Source organism: Schistocerca americana, chromosome 5 (assembly GCF_021461395.2).
Source record: "Schistocerca americana isolate TAMUIC-IGC-003095 chromosome 5, iqSchAmer2.1, whole genome shotgun sequence".
NCBI classification, from domain to species: domain Eukaryota; kingdom Metazoa; phylum Arthropoda; class Insecta; order Orthoptera; family Acrididae; genus Schistocerca; species Schistocerca americana.
Window position 1 is genome coordinate 65497407 of NC_060123.1, and position 15584 is coordinate 65512990.

At 40.2% G+C, this 15584-nt stretch overlaps 1 protein-coding gene across 5 annotated transcripts in view; it reads left to right on the plus strand.

Annotated features, from left to right (window-relative positions):
- Positions 1-15584, plus strand: part of LOC124615485 (alpha-N-acetylglucosaminidase) — a 372979-nt gene that overhangs the window by 182039 nt on the left and 175356 nt on the right. For all 5 annotated transcript variants that reach the window (XM_047143421.1, XM_047143422.1, XM_047143418.1 and 2 more), the window contains exon 11: positions 4776-4918. In XM_047143421.1, coding sequence (XP_046999377.1) covers positions 4776-4918 — 143 coding nt within the window. The remainder of the gene's footprint in view (positions 1-4775; positions 4919-15584) is intronic.

Below are 15584 nucleotides of genomic sequence, written 5' to 3' on the forward strand. Positions count from 1 at the left end.
ATAAAAAGTGTGTAGAGTTTAAAAGAGGCAGTAACTGTCCGAATTCGCCCTCTATATACTGTAACTTCGGACAGAGATTTAAAAAACACATGTGTCCGAAATCACCCCAATCCATGGGGTGACTTCTGACACTTCATTTAACTGCCACAGATAAATATACCTACACATACACTTTCTGGTTCTGGGATATTTTATTTGCTACACATACACCCTACCACTTCCATAACAATCAATTTAATCTAACAATATATACGAAAGTTACAATCAAAATAACGACAAAACCATCCAAAATCACCCTGTTTGACGGTACCACAGTTGGCATTAAGACCTCATATTCAAGATGGTTTATACTGCATATTGCCTCTGCTGCTGCACACATGAGCTGATTACTTATTATCCTCCACTTACGCTGACACCTTTCATTTTCTGTTTACCTTACCTCCTTGTTTGAAAGAAATTCATTAACCATGGTACCACTTTACTAATTCTGATTCACTTATAAATTACAGTTAGGATAGGAGAAGAGTACGACTGGCTCAGGAAACATGAAAAATGAGACACACAGCTGGGGTAAGCATTATCGCCACATAATGAATCCAACACAGAATGTTGAACCCCCTACTTGTTAATTGCACAAGAAATTAGTCCCAAATGTTACATCAATGCTGAAATTTTGAATCACCAAAAATTGTGCTCCAAGAGCTGTTCTGCCAATTCCACAGTTACTAGTACTTCTTGTTTCACACACTTTGATAGCTTACCAGCAGCACCAATAATTTTTGTTCCAGAAACATGCATTACTACTATACCCTCTGCATTCGTAATAGATTCAAAAAATGGCTGTGAAATACGATTCAGATCACTACCGCTGTCTAGTAAACACTTAACATGTATACCTTGTACACTTGCTGTTATTACAAGGTGACACACTTCCCTTTTGCTTGCCATGTGATCTTCTTCATACAACAAATCCTCATTAATCTTTTTTCCTCGAAAAACTATCATCCTGCTAACCAAAATGATTATCAGACGCAGTCAAATGACAGATAGCATGATCCTCTTCCTCATTAACACTCTGAAACTCTAATTCTTCATTAGGACTAACATAATCCTCCTTTATTCTTTCTTTACTTAACACATTGCCATCATTATCAATTATAAATTTGAATACCTGATCCTCATCACTACTGGATTTGTCATTGCTATCATCATTACCACTGCTGTCAGAATCAGACCCACTATCACTTACGCTATGCTTTAGATTTTTTACTTCTTCCACGTTTATCTCCATTTCAGTCAATTGTGAATCTACATTTTCATTTAATTTTTCCATTTTTGACTGATGACCTCAGAAGTTCAGTCCCATAGTGCTCAGAGCCATTTTTCCAGTTTTTCCTCTTCCACTACTGCCTACTTGGTTTCTACCTCAGTTTCTGAATCATTTTTAATCTGATTGATTTGATTCTCAAGTTTAACCCTATTTTCAGCACATTATTTTTCGAAAACCTCCACCTTGCTACTATTGTCATCACAAAGTTTCTCTCTCTGCTCTATAGATTTACTGCTCAATGTTAATTTCTTATTAGTATTATGAACTAGTTTCTTAATACTATTCCTCGCCTTCGAATGTCTTCTTTCAAACTATTTCCATACTATTCAAATGACTCATAATTTGCCTTAACATCGCTTCCACTTTTCCGTCTGCCGTACACTTTTGCTCCTGCTCACTTTTGCTTCTAGATTCCTCCTCCTTAACCTTAACAACCTCATCCACTTCACTACTGTTTTCATCCATTTCGCTCTTTAAAATAGGGCTTCCATAACCATCCTTCAAAGTTACATTCATGTCTGATTAATAATTACTATTGCATACAGAACCAGTCACACTCACGTCCTTCTGTTCATTTAACAACTTAATCTCTATAGCTTTGTCCTCAGTCACTCTGTCTTGTTCATTAAGGTCACTCATTATATATCACTTAATACAAAACAGCTTTTGCAATGAATTACCTTGTTTTTAATCACACGTCTGCTGCTGCTCCGCTGTCGTTGTCATCTCGGATCTGAATGGCTGTGGCAAGTTGTAATTCTCTCGTCAAGGTGCCTTCTTTATCTCAGTCGGCTGTGTCACCTGCGTGCTGCTCCTGTACTCAATGGATGCTTCCATAGAACCCACTCACTGATTGGTTCCTATCCTACTGTGGCCATAAAACCCCAGTGCTGATTGGCTGTATTATCTCTTCCATTTAAATCCCTGTAATCTGCCCTAGTTCACACTTCACTGTCACAGTTCGTGAGTTCTAGTTTGTTGTGCCCACGTTCAATAGTCCTCACCTGGGGTACCACATGTGACGACGCTCGCCTGCTTTGTTTCTTCATTTGTTGTCCTCGGTATCAGTGTACTGCATCGCTACGCTGGCTGAATGGGTTGTTGATGTGCAACTACTGTCTACTGTAAATGATGTAACCGACCAATGCACAGTTGCGTTTCTCAGTCTTTTACTTTTCCTGTTCACAACCCCCACCCCCACCCCAATATTACACAGTTATATGGCCAGTGCACTATCGTTTAACTTTCCATAAGCCTCATTAATAGTTAGCAGGTTAACATCTACATACTGCTACAATAGTTTACTATTGAACATCTACAAGCAGTAAAAACCTAACCACAAGGCTCATAGTTCTTGGAAGAATGGAAAGGTACATATGGAGCAGACACTGTCATTGTTTTTACACATGGCCTAATTGTTTAACACTTATTCTGCAGTTAAGATGAAGCATTGTTGTTGTTCTAACCAACACAGGTTTCTCGTATGAAACTCAGCTGTGGACTGACTGTCTCGTGACCAAAAATCAGGCCCTTATATATCCTCACAATAATAGGCACTGAAACTATTCATTGTTCGGAGTTTAATTTACAGAAATTACAATTAAAAACTTAACTCGTTAAATTAACTGAATACATCAAAAAATTGGTTCTTTTTCACAGTTTCCTCTACTACAAGGGATAAGCCAAATTGTTTGTTTAAGTCATGAAATTAACAAATATAAGTACACAAACAATACTTTTGACAAAACTGTTAATTACTTTGGAGTTAATTAAGGGCTGGCTTTGCTAACATGTTTTTGAATAGAGCCAAATAGATACTTTAAGATTACAATTAGTTGTTCCCCCAAATGTTTAAAATTAGTATATAATTTATATTTGTTTATAAGTCAACAGTAGAATTTAAGTTACGAAACAATTACTGATTTTAACCTATAACAAAAGATACTAACTAGGAATAGTCAAAATAAATTAGGAAATCAATTACATACATAAAACTAAGCACAAAATTAGATCTGGTGTTATATTCTTTAAAACTGAGGGCCAACGTTTCTCTATTATGAAAATGCAGGTTATACTCACATATGTCAATGCTAATTAGTTAAACATGAAAAAATGAAGTATAAGGAGGCTAATGGCAAAACAAGAGGGGAAGTAAAATTAACCCAGCTTGCTTAAACTGGTGGGCCCAGCGTGTTGCCACTGTCAGGTAATGGTTATGCTCATACAATACTTCGTACACACCATCCATGATAGATTGTCACACTATTCTACTATGAGACCCACTCCAGCTCTTGGATTGTCCATCCTACCCTGCTCTGCATGTGTATGCTTTTTCTATCCCCAGCATGACCTTCACTCATTCCAGTGTTCTGCCTCCTCACTCCACACCCTATCTATTTCCTCTGCATCCACCCCAACCAAGATTGTTATTCATCTCAGTTAGATGACAGAATCAGAAACAACAGTGGATGTGAGGTGTAGTTGAGTGTTCGTCACCTCTGAAGAAGGTCTTTGTCCTAAAGCTGATGAATTTACCATCTTTTCGTCACGGTTTTCCATTGCTGTATGTTGCCTCTGTTTGGTGAGTAGTGTTTTATCCCTGTGTGCGTATCATATTCCAGACTGGATTTCCCACAAGTTCATGAGAGTGTTTTATGTTTAGTATTGTTAATACACAGTCCAGCAATATTATTTTGCACTGTGTTCCTGGTTGGTGACCTGGTTATTGCATGGAAAAATTGATCAAACAATGGAAGGAGTAAAGGTAACTATTGCTTTGCAATTGAGGTGTCGAGCAATAAACAGCATTTGCCACATAAACATTTGCCACTTGTAGCTCTTGGACAGTGTCCTTTGGTATTGATCAAAGCAAAGGGAAGACATTGATGTCCATAAGATACGGAAATGCCTGGTAGGGTAGCAAGATAGGAAATAACGAAGCCTCATTCTCATGTTTGGTTGATGGCATTATAGAATTATTTTAATGTGCAAATATGTAAACAGGAGAGACAGGAGACTGTCGTATGTTAGTCATGAAGGGAACACTTTGGGATGATATGTGTCACTAATGGAAATCATTTTGGCCTATGATCACAAATCATACTCCTTGTTAAAATATTGCGACTTAGAGCGGGGGCTTGAAATATTTCTCTCATAGACAAGTACATAGTTTTCCACCATATTAGGAATTAAGTTTCTTTTGTATAGTTGCTCATTTGGTTTAATTACCATTGAAACATAGAAATCACATTAATTTTTGTTTTCCATTGAATGTGAAATAAGCCATTTACTCTTGTAAATAGGTCTCTTAATCTGTGATGTAAGATGTATTAGCTGTTTTCATAATTATCTATCATCAAGCAGTACATGGATTAGGCATGACTAATAAGTGTACTTTTTGCTTAGTACTGTGTGGAGATAGTGATCTTTTAATTTTGGTTTTCAGGGTGTTTTTCAAGGGAGAAGTATGGCTAACAGTACGATGGTTGGAACAGGACTTACCCCTGAAGGCATAAATCAGAATTATGTTATGTATGACTTCATGAATGAAATGTCCTGGAGAGAAGAACCAGCTGATTTGAAAGAATGGTAACTATACTTGTATTCTTCAGGCTGTCGACTTTTATGTTTTAGATGTTAAGATATGTTCAGTCTACACACATAAAAAAAGTTTTGTATCACCCCGGTTCCCAGAATTTCTGAAGACAGACGTTGACTGTGGATGTTGTATCCCAGACACAGTCCCTTTGACTGTTCAGAGAAGTCACTAAACCCGCCCAAAGATCTAAACAACCATGCATGAGCAGCACCTTTCAGACGGAGGGGGTCCAGCAACCGATCAGTTCCAGTCATTCCACCAAGAAGGAGGTACATGGCTTGTGTTGCCTGTAGTTCAACCATGCATAGACGATCATTACTGTGGTTCGATCGCGTCTGCTTTGTTACTTTGTGCCAGGAAGGGCTCTCAACCAGGAAAGTGTCCAGGTGTCTTGGAGTGAAGCAAAGCGATGTTGTTCGGACATGGAGATACAGAGAGACAGGAACTGTCGATGACATGCCTTGCTCAGGCCACACAAGGGCTACTAATGCAGTGGATGACCGCTGCCTACGGATTATGGCTCGGAGGAACCCTGACAGCAACACCACCATGTTGAATAATGCTTTTTGTACAGCCACAGGACATCGTGTTACAACTCAAAATGTGAGCAATAGTCTGCATGATGCACAACTTCACTCCCGATGTCCATGGCGAGGTCCATCTTTGCAACCACGACACCATGCAGCACAGTACAGATGGGCCCAACAACATGCTGAATGGACCACTCAGGATTGGCATTACATTCTCTTCATCGTTGAGTGTCGCATATGCCTTCTATCGTCAGAGGCCTGTTTGGAGGCCACACGGTCAGGCTGAATGCCTTAGACACACTGTCGAGTGAGTGCAGCGAGGTGAAGGTTCCCTGCTGTTTTAGGCTGGCATATGTGGTGCCGACGTACACTGCTGGTGGTCATGGAAGACACTGTAATGGCTGTATGATGCGTGAATGCCATCCTCCGACTGATAGTGCAACCATATCAGCAGCATATTGGCGAGTCATTTGTCATCATGGATGACAATTCGTGCCCCCTTCATGCATATCTTTGGAATGACTTCCTTCACAATAACAACATCCCTTGACTAAAGTGGCCAGTGTGTTCTCCAGACATGAACCATATCAAACATGCCTGGGATGGATTTAAAATGGCTGTTTATGGATGACGTGAGCCACCAACCACTCCTAGGGATCTACGCTTTATCGCCGTTGAGGAGTGGGACAATCTGGACCAACAGTGTCTTGATGAACTTGTGGATAGTATGCCACGAGGAATGCAGCCATGTGTCAATGCAAGAGGATGTGCTACTGGGTATTAGAGGTACCGGTGTGCACAGCAGTCTGGACCACCACCTCTGAAGGTCTCACTGTATGGTGGTACAACATGCAACATGTGGTTTTCATGAGCAATAAAACGGGTGGAAATGATGTTTATGTTGATCTCTATCCCAGTTTTCTGTACAGGTTCTGGAACTCTTGGAACCGAGGTGATGCAAAACTTTTTTTGATATGTGTATTTTCTTATGAGTGTTACAAAAAATTTGCAAAGATGTGTTCAGTTCAGTATAAGGCATTGATCCTTTGTTCAGACATCTTAATGTTGTTGTTCTTGGTATCTTCTTTTTCTGATATGAAAAAATCCAGTTTGCAGATGTGTCTCAGATTTCCTTACTGCATTAATTTGAAAATATTTCGTATTGTCTTGCTGCGTGAAGTATAATTCATTACAAGGAAGCTTAGCACAACAGTGGTGTTGTTGTCATTGAAGATTCGAGTAAGTGAAACCAATTGCACATAGCAGATTTGTGAGAGAAAAATATATTTTTATGAATTACAGTAGAAATGTGTCTGAGATAATTACTTTTTTTTTTTTTTATTTGGGAGAGATTATCCTCAGTCGTTATTACACATTTCTTTAATGAAGAATTCTTTTGGTCGTTTTTTGAAATCAGAAAGTACGCTTTAAGACAAAAAAAGACACACCACAAAGAAATTATCTGAATGTGACAGAAATAGATAGAAGTGATCGACATGTGCAGCCAAACAGAAAGAAAAATTGGATGATTCATTCAAGAGGAAGAGCTTCACAAATTGAACAAGCCAATAACATCTTGGTCCACCTCAGGGCCTTTTACAATCAGCTATTTAGCTTGGCATTGATTGATACAGTTGTTGGATGTCTTCCTGAGGAATATTATGCCAAATCCTGTCCAGTTGGTTCGATAGATTGTCAAAATCCCAAGTTGGTTGGGGTCCTTGACCATAATGTTCCAAACATTCTCAATTGGGGAGAGGTCTAGCGACCTTGTTTGCCAAGGTAGGGTTTGGTAGGCATTAAAACAGGCAGTAGAAACTCTCACTGTGTGCGGATGCGCATTATATTGCTGAAATGTAAGCCCAGTATGGCATGCCATGAAAGACAATGAGAAATGGCATAGAATATAATTGATGTACTACTGTGCTGTAAGGGTGCTGCAGGTGACAACCAAAGGGGTCCTGCTTTGAAAAGAATGGCACCCCGACCATCACTCCTGGTTGTCAGGCCCTGTGGTGGGTGACAGTCAGGTTGGTATCCCACCACTGTCGAGCATGTCTCCAGATATGTCTTTGGCCTGGAATCTCATTGACTGGAGTAGAATTGTCTTTGGTGATGAGTCCTGCTTCGAATTGAGCCCCAATGACCAGCAACCACGTATCAGGAAATGCCTTGGACAGTGGTGTCATACAAACCTGACTGTCGCCCGCCGTATTCCTCATGCCAGGAATGATGGTGTGGGGTGCCATTTCTTTTCACAGTGGGACCCCTTTGGTTGTCATTCGTGGCACACTTACAGCACAGTGGTATGTCAACAATATTATATGCCATATTATTGTCCTTCTTGGGCTTACATTTCAGCAAGATAATGCCTGCCTGCACACAGCAAGAGTTTCTACTGCTTGTCTTCATGATTGCCAAACCCTACCTTGGCCAGCAAGGTTGCCCAATTGGTCCTCCAACCAGCTAGGGATTTTGATGATCTAACCTGCAGAATTTGGCATGATATCCAACACTTCCATCAATGAATGCAAAACCGAATACCTGCTTATGTAAAGACCAGAGGTGGACCAACACATTATTGACTAGCTCAGTTTGTGAAGCTCTTTATCTTGAATAAATCATGTGAAGCTCCTTCTCTTGAATAACTCATTCAATTCTTCTGAAACTGTAATCCTTTGGGAAACAAATATATCTGCTAATTTTCTTTCATTCAGTCATTACATCATTGAGGTCTGTAATGATATCTTGCAGCTATGTTATAGGTTATCCAACTGTTTTCATTGTTTCCTTTTGATATAAATGTAGAAAAAATGTAATGTAACTTACAAGAGTTGATATTAAATCCTAAATGGATTTCTTTATGGCAAGCACACTTGCTGAGGAATGCTGGAAAGTGATGGTTTGTAGAGGAAAGCAGATGATAAGCTGTATGTGCCGGTGCACTATGTATAAAATGAAAAGTCTTTTATGTGACACAACACCAGCATTATTAATTTTCTGAGCACAAGTTAAAACGGGTACTCCATTGTTTTTTGAAAATTTTCTTTTTACTTCTGTTGTCGTAACTTACTATTCATTTTTGTGGGTTGGTGATTACCTTTTAATATAACGTATGAAAAAAAAGAGTTTTATTTGGTATTCATTGAGCCACCAACAACTTCAGTGGTCTTCATTCTTACTGATGACTTGTTAAAAAAAATATACTGTTTCCCTCATCAGTTATTGCCGGTAACATAATATTCAAATACTTCATAACTTTCACTTTTCACTGCCCTCAGCAGTAACAGAGGCAAACATTTCTCAATCCCAGTCTCACATACTGGTGAACTGAAGGAAAATCATTAAACAAACATTGGATGAAGATCTGGAGACAGAAGCCAACAGGTAATATGTCAACAAGTGTCCACAAAAGCCTCAACAATTTTGTTCCACTATGCACTTCTTATCTACTCTTTTTCATTAATCTCAGAGTGGCATCATGTCCCTTGCCCTTCAATAAATAAATAAAGGACTGTCTGTTTTATTCATTTGCTGTCAGATGTGATATCTTGGTCTGGGTTCCCATGATGTATCAGTTAAATACTTGTGATGTAAATGTTTATTCCATGTAACAGAACATTATTCATTAACAGTGATGTACACAAATCTCTTGTATAAAGGTTCTCGTCACTCATCATTTCTGGGAATCAAGTGAATGTGTAACTTTAAGAGATGAAATATTTAAGGCAGCAGAGGGTCAGATTTACAAAAAGACAAAGTTCAGTAGAAATCCTTCAATAACATCAGAGGTATTAAATGTAATTGATGAAAGAAGAAAAATGTATAAACTTTGCAAAAGAAACAGGTAAAACAGAATTCAGTTGTCTAAAATATGAGATTGACAGGAAGTGCAAAATGGCCAAGCAGGAACAGCAGAGGAGAAATCTAAAGCTGCAGAAGCATGCATGACTGTGGAAAATATGGAAGCAACCTACAGGAAAATTAAAGTGACCTTTGGAAAAAAGAGAAGCAGCTGTATGAATATCAAGAACTTGAATGGCAGGCCAATAATAAGTAAAGAAGGGAAGGCTGGAAGGTGAGAAGAATGTATAGACAGGGGGTATAAGGGAAAAATCTTGAAGACAACATTATAAAAAGGGAAGAAGTAGTATAGTAAATCACATTACCTCAGAATTATTGAGATTCTTGGCAGAACCTACAAATGCAGAACTTTAGCATCTGGTTTGTAAGATATATGAGGCAGATGAACTACTCTCAGAGTTAAAGAATAATGTAATAATTGCAGTTTCAAAGAAAGCAGGTGCTGCAGGTGCATTTATATTACAGAACCATCTATTTAATCGTCCGCAGCTCATGGTCTTGTGGTAGCATTATCGCTTCCCAAGCACGGGGTCCCAGGTTCGATGCCCGGCAGGGTCAGGGATTTTCACCTGCTCCGAGATGACTGGGTGGTGTTGTGTCATCTTCATCATCATCATTCATCCCCATTACAGTCAGAGAAAGGCAATGGCAAACCACCTCCATTAGGACCTTGCTAGTATGGTGGTGCGGGTCTCCCGCATTGTTCCCCTGCGCTCTTTCAAGAAGCATGGGATTTTATTTCCATTTTTCCATCTGTTTAATCAGTCACGGTTGCAAAATCAACTGATTTTTTTATAGAAGAGTGGAAAATTGGTAGAAGCGTTCCAGAGAAATGTAGGAACACATGAAGTGCTGTCGGCCCTATGACTCCCATTGGAAGAAGGTTGGAGGAAAGCATCATATGTTTATTACATTTGTAGATTTAAAGAAAGCTGTTAACAGTGGAACATGATCTTTCTGAAGGTAGCATGTATAAAATATGGGGACAGAACGATTATCTACAACTTACAAAGATAAGCAGATTGCTGTTGTAAGTTTTGAGGGACATGAAAGGGATGTTGTACTTTTGATGGGAGTGAGACTGAGTAGTAGCTCGTACTAGATGTTCATTGGGCAAGCTTTGCGAGGAAAAATGAGAAACTGGGAAAGGGAATTTGCTATGTCCCTTCCTTTAGTTATGTCCCATGAAACATTCACCAGGTATACAAATTAAGCAGTTTTATTTGCAACATAAGAAATAAACTCACAGAATTGGGATGAACACAATGACTAACTTCTGAAGAACATAAGAACTTTCTAGACTGATTGAATGCTCAAATAATCTAAGTTCCAAAAAGTAACATCACAGGTTGAATCCCTTTAAAGTCTGTAGGAATGAATTTTACAATACTGGCACTAGGCCCGACACTATTCAAGTGTAGGAGATGTAGCAAACCAGCTACATCTCCTTCACATGGATACAAAGTCCTCTGCATGTGGTAGCATCCCGTTTGGCCAGTCCCACTTCACAGTGACAATGAAGACTAGAAGAGTTGATCAATATTGCACGTCATCCAGGCAACGTCTCTCCATTGTAGCTGGCTGTGCTGATAATGCTCACTGCCATCGTGGCGTGGGTCTAAGTAGTCATCTTGCAGTGTTACACTTTTGTTTGTTTGGCTCAAACTTAGTTTTGGTGGAAGTAGGAAATAATTTGACCTGTGAATGCTAATTGGGGCTGTGCACGTGAACCTTGAACCTGCTGCTGGCCCTGCTTCTGGTGTCACCCTCTGTTGATGTGCTATAAACTGACAGGTTTGAATTTTTGCCTTGCATGGACTGGATTACCATCAACGTGATGTATATTGTGTGTGTTGCTGTTGTTGCCTGTTGCACTTGTCGCCAGAGCAACCTCCCCCCTCCCTCCCTCTCCCCCCTTCCCCAGGATGGAGGAGGCAGTCTTCCTTGTCTTTTTCGAATTCAATCTCCAGGGGATGTATGTCAGATCGTTGATCCATGTCTATTAGCTGTGACTGAGGTGCTCATCAACGATCATCATGTATGCGGTTATTGTCCATGCTAGGGGATGTCTGCTGCAAAACTTCTGAATGTGGAATGGTTGATCAGAGTGTCTGGAACAAAAAACTGAGTAAGGCCCTCCACAAGGATCTCGATAGAGTTGAACTTGGTATGCTTCTGGTGATGGAACCCATCCGGGAGCTCAACTTTGACCATAGCACATCCAATAAGTCGAGTGATGGATGCTTGTCTCCAGCAGGCGTGTCCACTGGTGAGTGTCATAGCCAGATGGGATTGTGTATGAAAAACCAGTGGCAGCGAGATGGACAGGGAGTAGGCTTGTGAGGACAGGGAGTAGGCTTGCTCACATGGGGTAGTTGACTGATAGTGCAATCAATGTGGGTCACCATGGCGCCTTATGGCAGGTGATGTACCTTATTGAAGTCTAGCATGGTAGGACGAAAATAAAAGGGATAGTGTCTCATAGGTGGGTCGGTTTTAACAAAGTCTACTCAGAGGTACTCACAAATCTGTTCACTAACCCATTTGAGGCTAGGTGAAAAGGAGCAGTATGTACAGGAGCAATACCATTAGCAGTGAAGAAATTGGAAAATTTTGAAGCAGTGAACTGTGAGCCATTCCCTGTTTCTGGAAGGTCCTCAAGAGCAAACTTGGTTTGATGGTATGGGCAAAGGATGTATAGGTCATCCTGGTCACAACTAGAAATTTTTTTCTGTGTCTACAGCAGTGAGTCAGGAGGTGCCCAAAAAAGGACCTGCAACATCAAGATGAACACAGGACCAGGGGATATAAGTGGTGGGACAAGGAAAGTAGAGTTGGGAGGGGCAAACTGTTTGTTCTGACATGTTGCATGTGTGATGTCTGTGCCCATCCTTGCCAGTGTTGCCGGGAGAGCCACTTTGTGGGTGCCACCCCCTGAAGTGGGGGTGTGCTCACCATTTGATATGTGGGCCAGACTGTAATTGTTACTATGGATCCGATGCCTATCTGAAATTTTACCGGAACAGTGTTAATGTTGACTGTAGTAGCCAGTAACTTCGGGAAAGTTTTAGTACTGCCTGGACCAAAGCAATATCTTGTTGTTCAAGGTTCCTACAGGACAATATGCTTCAGAGGTTCTATGTTCATCCAGTTGACTGACATTCTTGAAGCAGAGTGACAAACTTCTGCCTTGTGTCCTACCTTTCCACATATTGCACATTTCGTCTGCCATACACGAAGGTCAACTTCAAGGTCAGCCATGGCTGTACGGTTCTGTGTCATCCTTGGAATCCTGCTGGGTGAGATGGGGGGAGAAAAAAAAAAATGGGTCCTGAAAAGAGGCTGTGGTGTGTACTGGTTGTTCGAAAGCAGATATGATAGGTAAGAAGGCATCCAATGTGGGGGTCCTTCAGTTTTAATAAGTCTTGGTGTAGTACATCATTGGGAGCACAGAGAAGCAACGTGTCTCGAAAGAAGGATGCATAGGATTGTTTGCACTGTTCATCGGTACATCAGAAATGACACTATCTTGGTAGACCTTGAAGCCGTGCCATCCATTTCCTATAAGATTCAGACGGTAGCTTGTGGCAACTAAAAAATTTGTGCCTGGCTGGCGCCACATGGACTAGAGAATCAAAATATTTTGTGAGGCTAGCTTTAAGTGTAGCATACAATAGGGAGTGGGGTCTGATTCAGGATGCAACTGTTGTATCAGATGGTACACATAAAAGGACTGCACAAAAATGCATGTTGCTGCGTATCGCTTCTGATAGTGTGAACAATGAAGTGCTGCACCATCTGGGCTGTATAGCAGGTCCAGGGCTTTACCTCCCGTTCAAATGCTGTTGTGATGATGATGTTGCTGGACATTGCGGATGGTTGTGTCGACCCATTCGTGTAGCTCTGGCCCTGGTCAATGCCACCAGTTCTTCTATCTGTAGCTCATTTGTTTGCTGCATTAGTTGTAGCAGGATGATCACAGGGTGTGTGAAATCTACCAACTCGTTGGCTGTGGCCATCTTGAAACAATCCTAGAAGGCTGTAGTGGCTACCTCGAACAGCATGTGTGGAATGAAAATTTGCTCTTTTAAACCTTGTTGCCAACTGATATATCCCTTCCTTTAATTATATCACATGAAGTTTTCACCAGGTATACCATTTAAACAGTTTTATTTGCAACTAAAGAAAGAAACTCACAGATTTGGGATGAACACATTAACTAACTTCTGAAGGAAAAAAAACTTTCTTGACTAAGTGAGTGCCCAAATAACCTGAGTTCCTCTAGTCACAAGTTGAATCCCCTTAAAATCTGAAGGAATGAATTTTGTAATACTGCCACTAAGCCCGACACTTTCCAAGGAGATGTAGCAAAACAGAATACCAAGTCCTCTCCACTTGGTGGTGTCCTGTTTAACCAGTCTCATTTCATGGTTATGGTGAAAAGTAGAAGAGTTCATGGTGGTAGCATGTTGTCCAGATCAGGTATCCCCAATGTGGCTGGCTGTGCTGGAACTGCTCGCTGCCATTGTGGCACAGATCTAAATAGCCATCTTGTGGAGTAACACTTCCATTTGAATGGCATTGATTCAACATTTGTCAGATATACTGAAGAATATCTATAGCAATGCTACAGCTTCCATTGGACTTGGACCTTCCAGGAATATTAAAATTGCGTGCTGGACCAGGACCTGATGCCAGAACATTTTCTTTCGTGGGCAGTGCTTGTGCCAACTGAGCTACTCAAGCATGACTCATGACCCATTCTCACAGCTTTACTTCCACCAGCACCTTACCTTCTTTCCAAACGCCACAGAAGTTCTTCTGCATACCTTGCTGGCCTAGTACTCATGGAAGATTGGGTACTGCAGAGAAAAGGCTTAATCACAGCATTGCTGTTAAAGGTAGTGTGAAGAGTAATCTTCAAAAAGCCAACAATTTACTAGTAAACTGTGACTGGAAATATAGAGGAGTGTGTCAATAATTCAAATTTTGGTAATTTCAGGAGATGCACGTGGAGAAAATGCAGAAATTAGTAGATTTCATGCAGTTTTACTGCAGCCCACCTTTACCTTGATTTTCAGTATTTTGCTCTTGTTACTACTGTATCTATCCATTGCACATTTTCATAGCTGAGTCAAGCCACAGTAAAGAAATTCAGTTTCGAGCATCCTGTAGAATATATATGCGGATGTGCCTTAGGTAAAACTTTTCACAGTTTTGAATTGGTAGAAAAACTCCAGGCTGCTAGTGTTTCATGTCCAGCCACTACCATTCTTACAGATATAACAACAACAGTACCTTTTGTAACACTGTAGTGCAGTTCCAGCCGCTCCAAGGGCCAATGACCCCTCAAGAGATTTACTGGTATAATGGGTGAAATTAGAATAATAATTAACATCATTATTCAGTGCTGTGAGTAGCAGAAGATAAAGGAAGAATTATTTCTCCCACTATTCTCTGTATGACTATCTGGCTTTCTTTCCAATATAATCGACTAAACACTACCATGAGAATGGTTATCAAGATATGTAAAAGACATATATACTGCAGAACGAGACTGTGTTGCTTTTTTGTCATATTAAAAAAAACATACAAGCTCCCAGTATCCATTGCAGTACACCTCATTTTAGTCTCAACCACTCATAAAAAGCGAGTACTTACCTCTTAATTTTGTTGGCTCCAGTTTATATTGACCAGGGGAACAGGCACTGAGTTCAGTGTGGACCTGGGTTGCTTAAAGCAGATTTGGCTTGAGATAAAAGTGTATGTTAGATGACACTAATTTTTTTATTCCCAGTTCTTCATTTCACAGCATGTTGATGCCTGGATAGTGTTTACTGTGACATACTGTAAACATACTTCCAAGACTATATTTGGATTAAGCAGACAGGAAAACATGGTTGTTTACACCCATGCCATGACTCAAAATATAACACAGAAGACATGTCAAACTCTTGCGTCCCACCATACAGTTGGAAGACTGAGATCCTTCTATTGGCCACTAGATAATCAATTTTCAGAAGGTTAGATCTCCAGATATTGATAATAGATCAGTCAACAGCAGGCGTACCAAATATGTCATTAGAAACATTAAAACATTGTGTATTGTAAAGTAATATCCATAGAGTTGGCTGCCATGCTGGTTGTCAGTGCTTCACCATGTGGGAGAGCACATTCATACTTTGTGTGTGAGACCATTTTAAACCTTTTTATTTAATTGTTTTGATTCTATGTCTTCTTAAATATAGGGAGCTAAAACAAT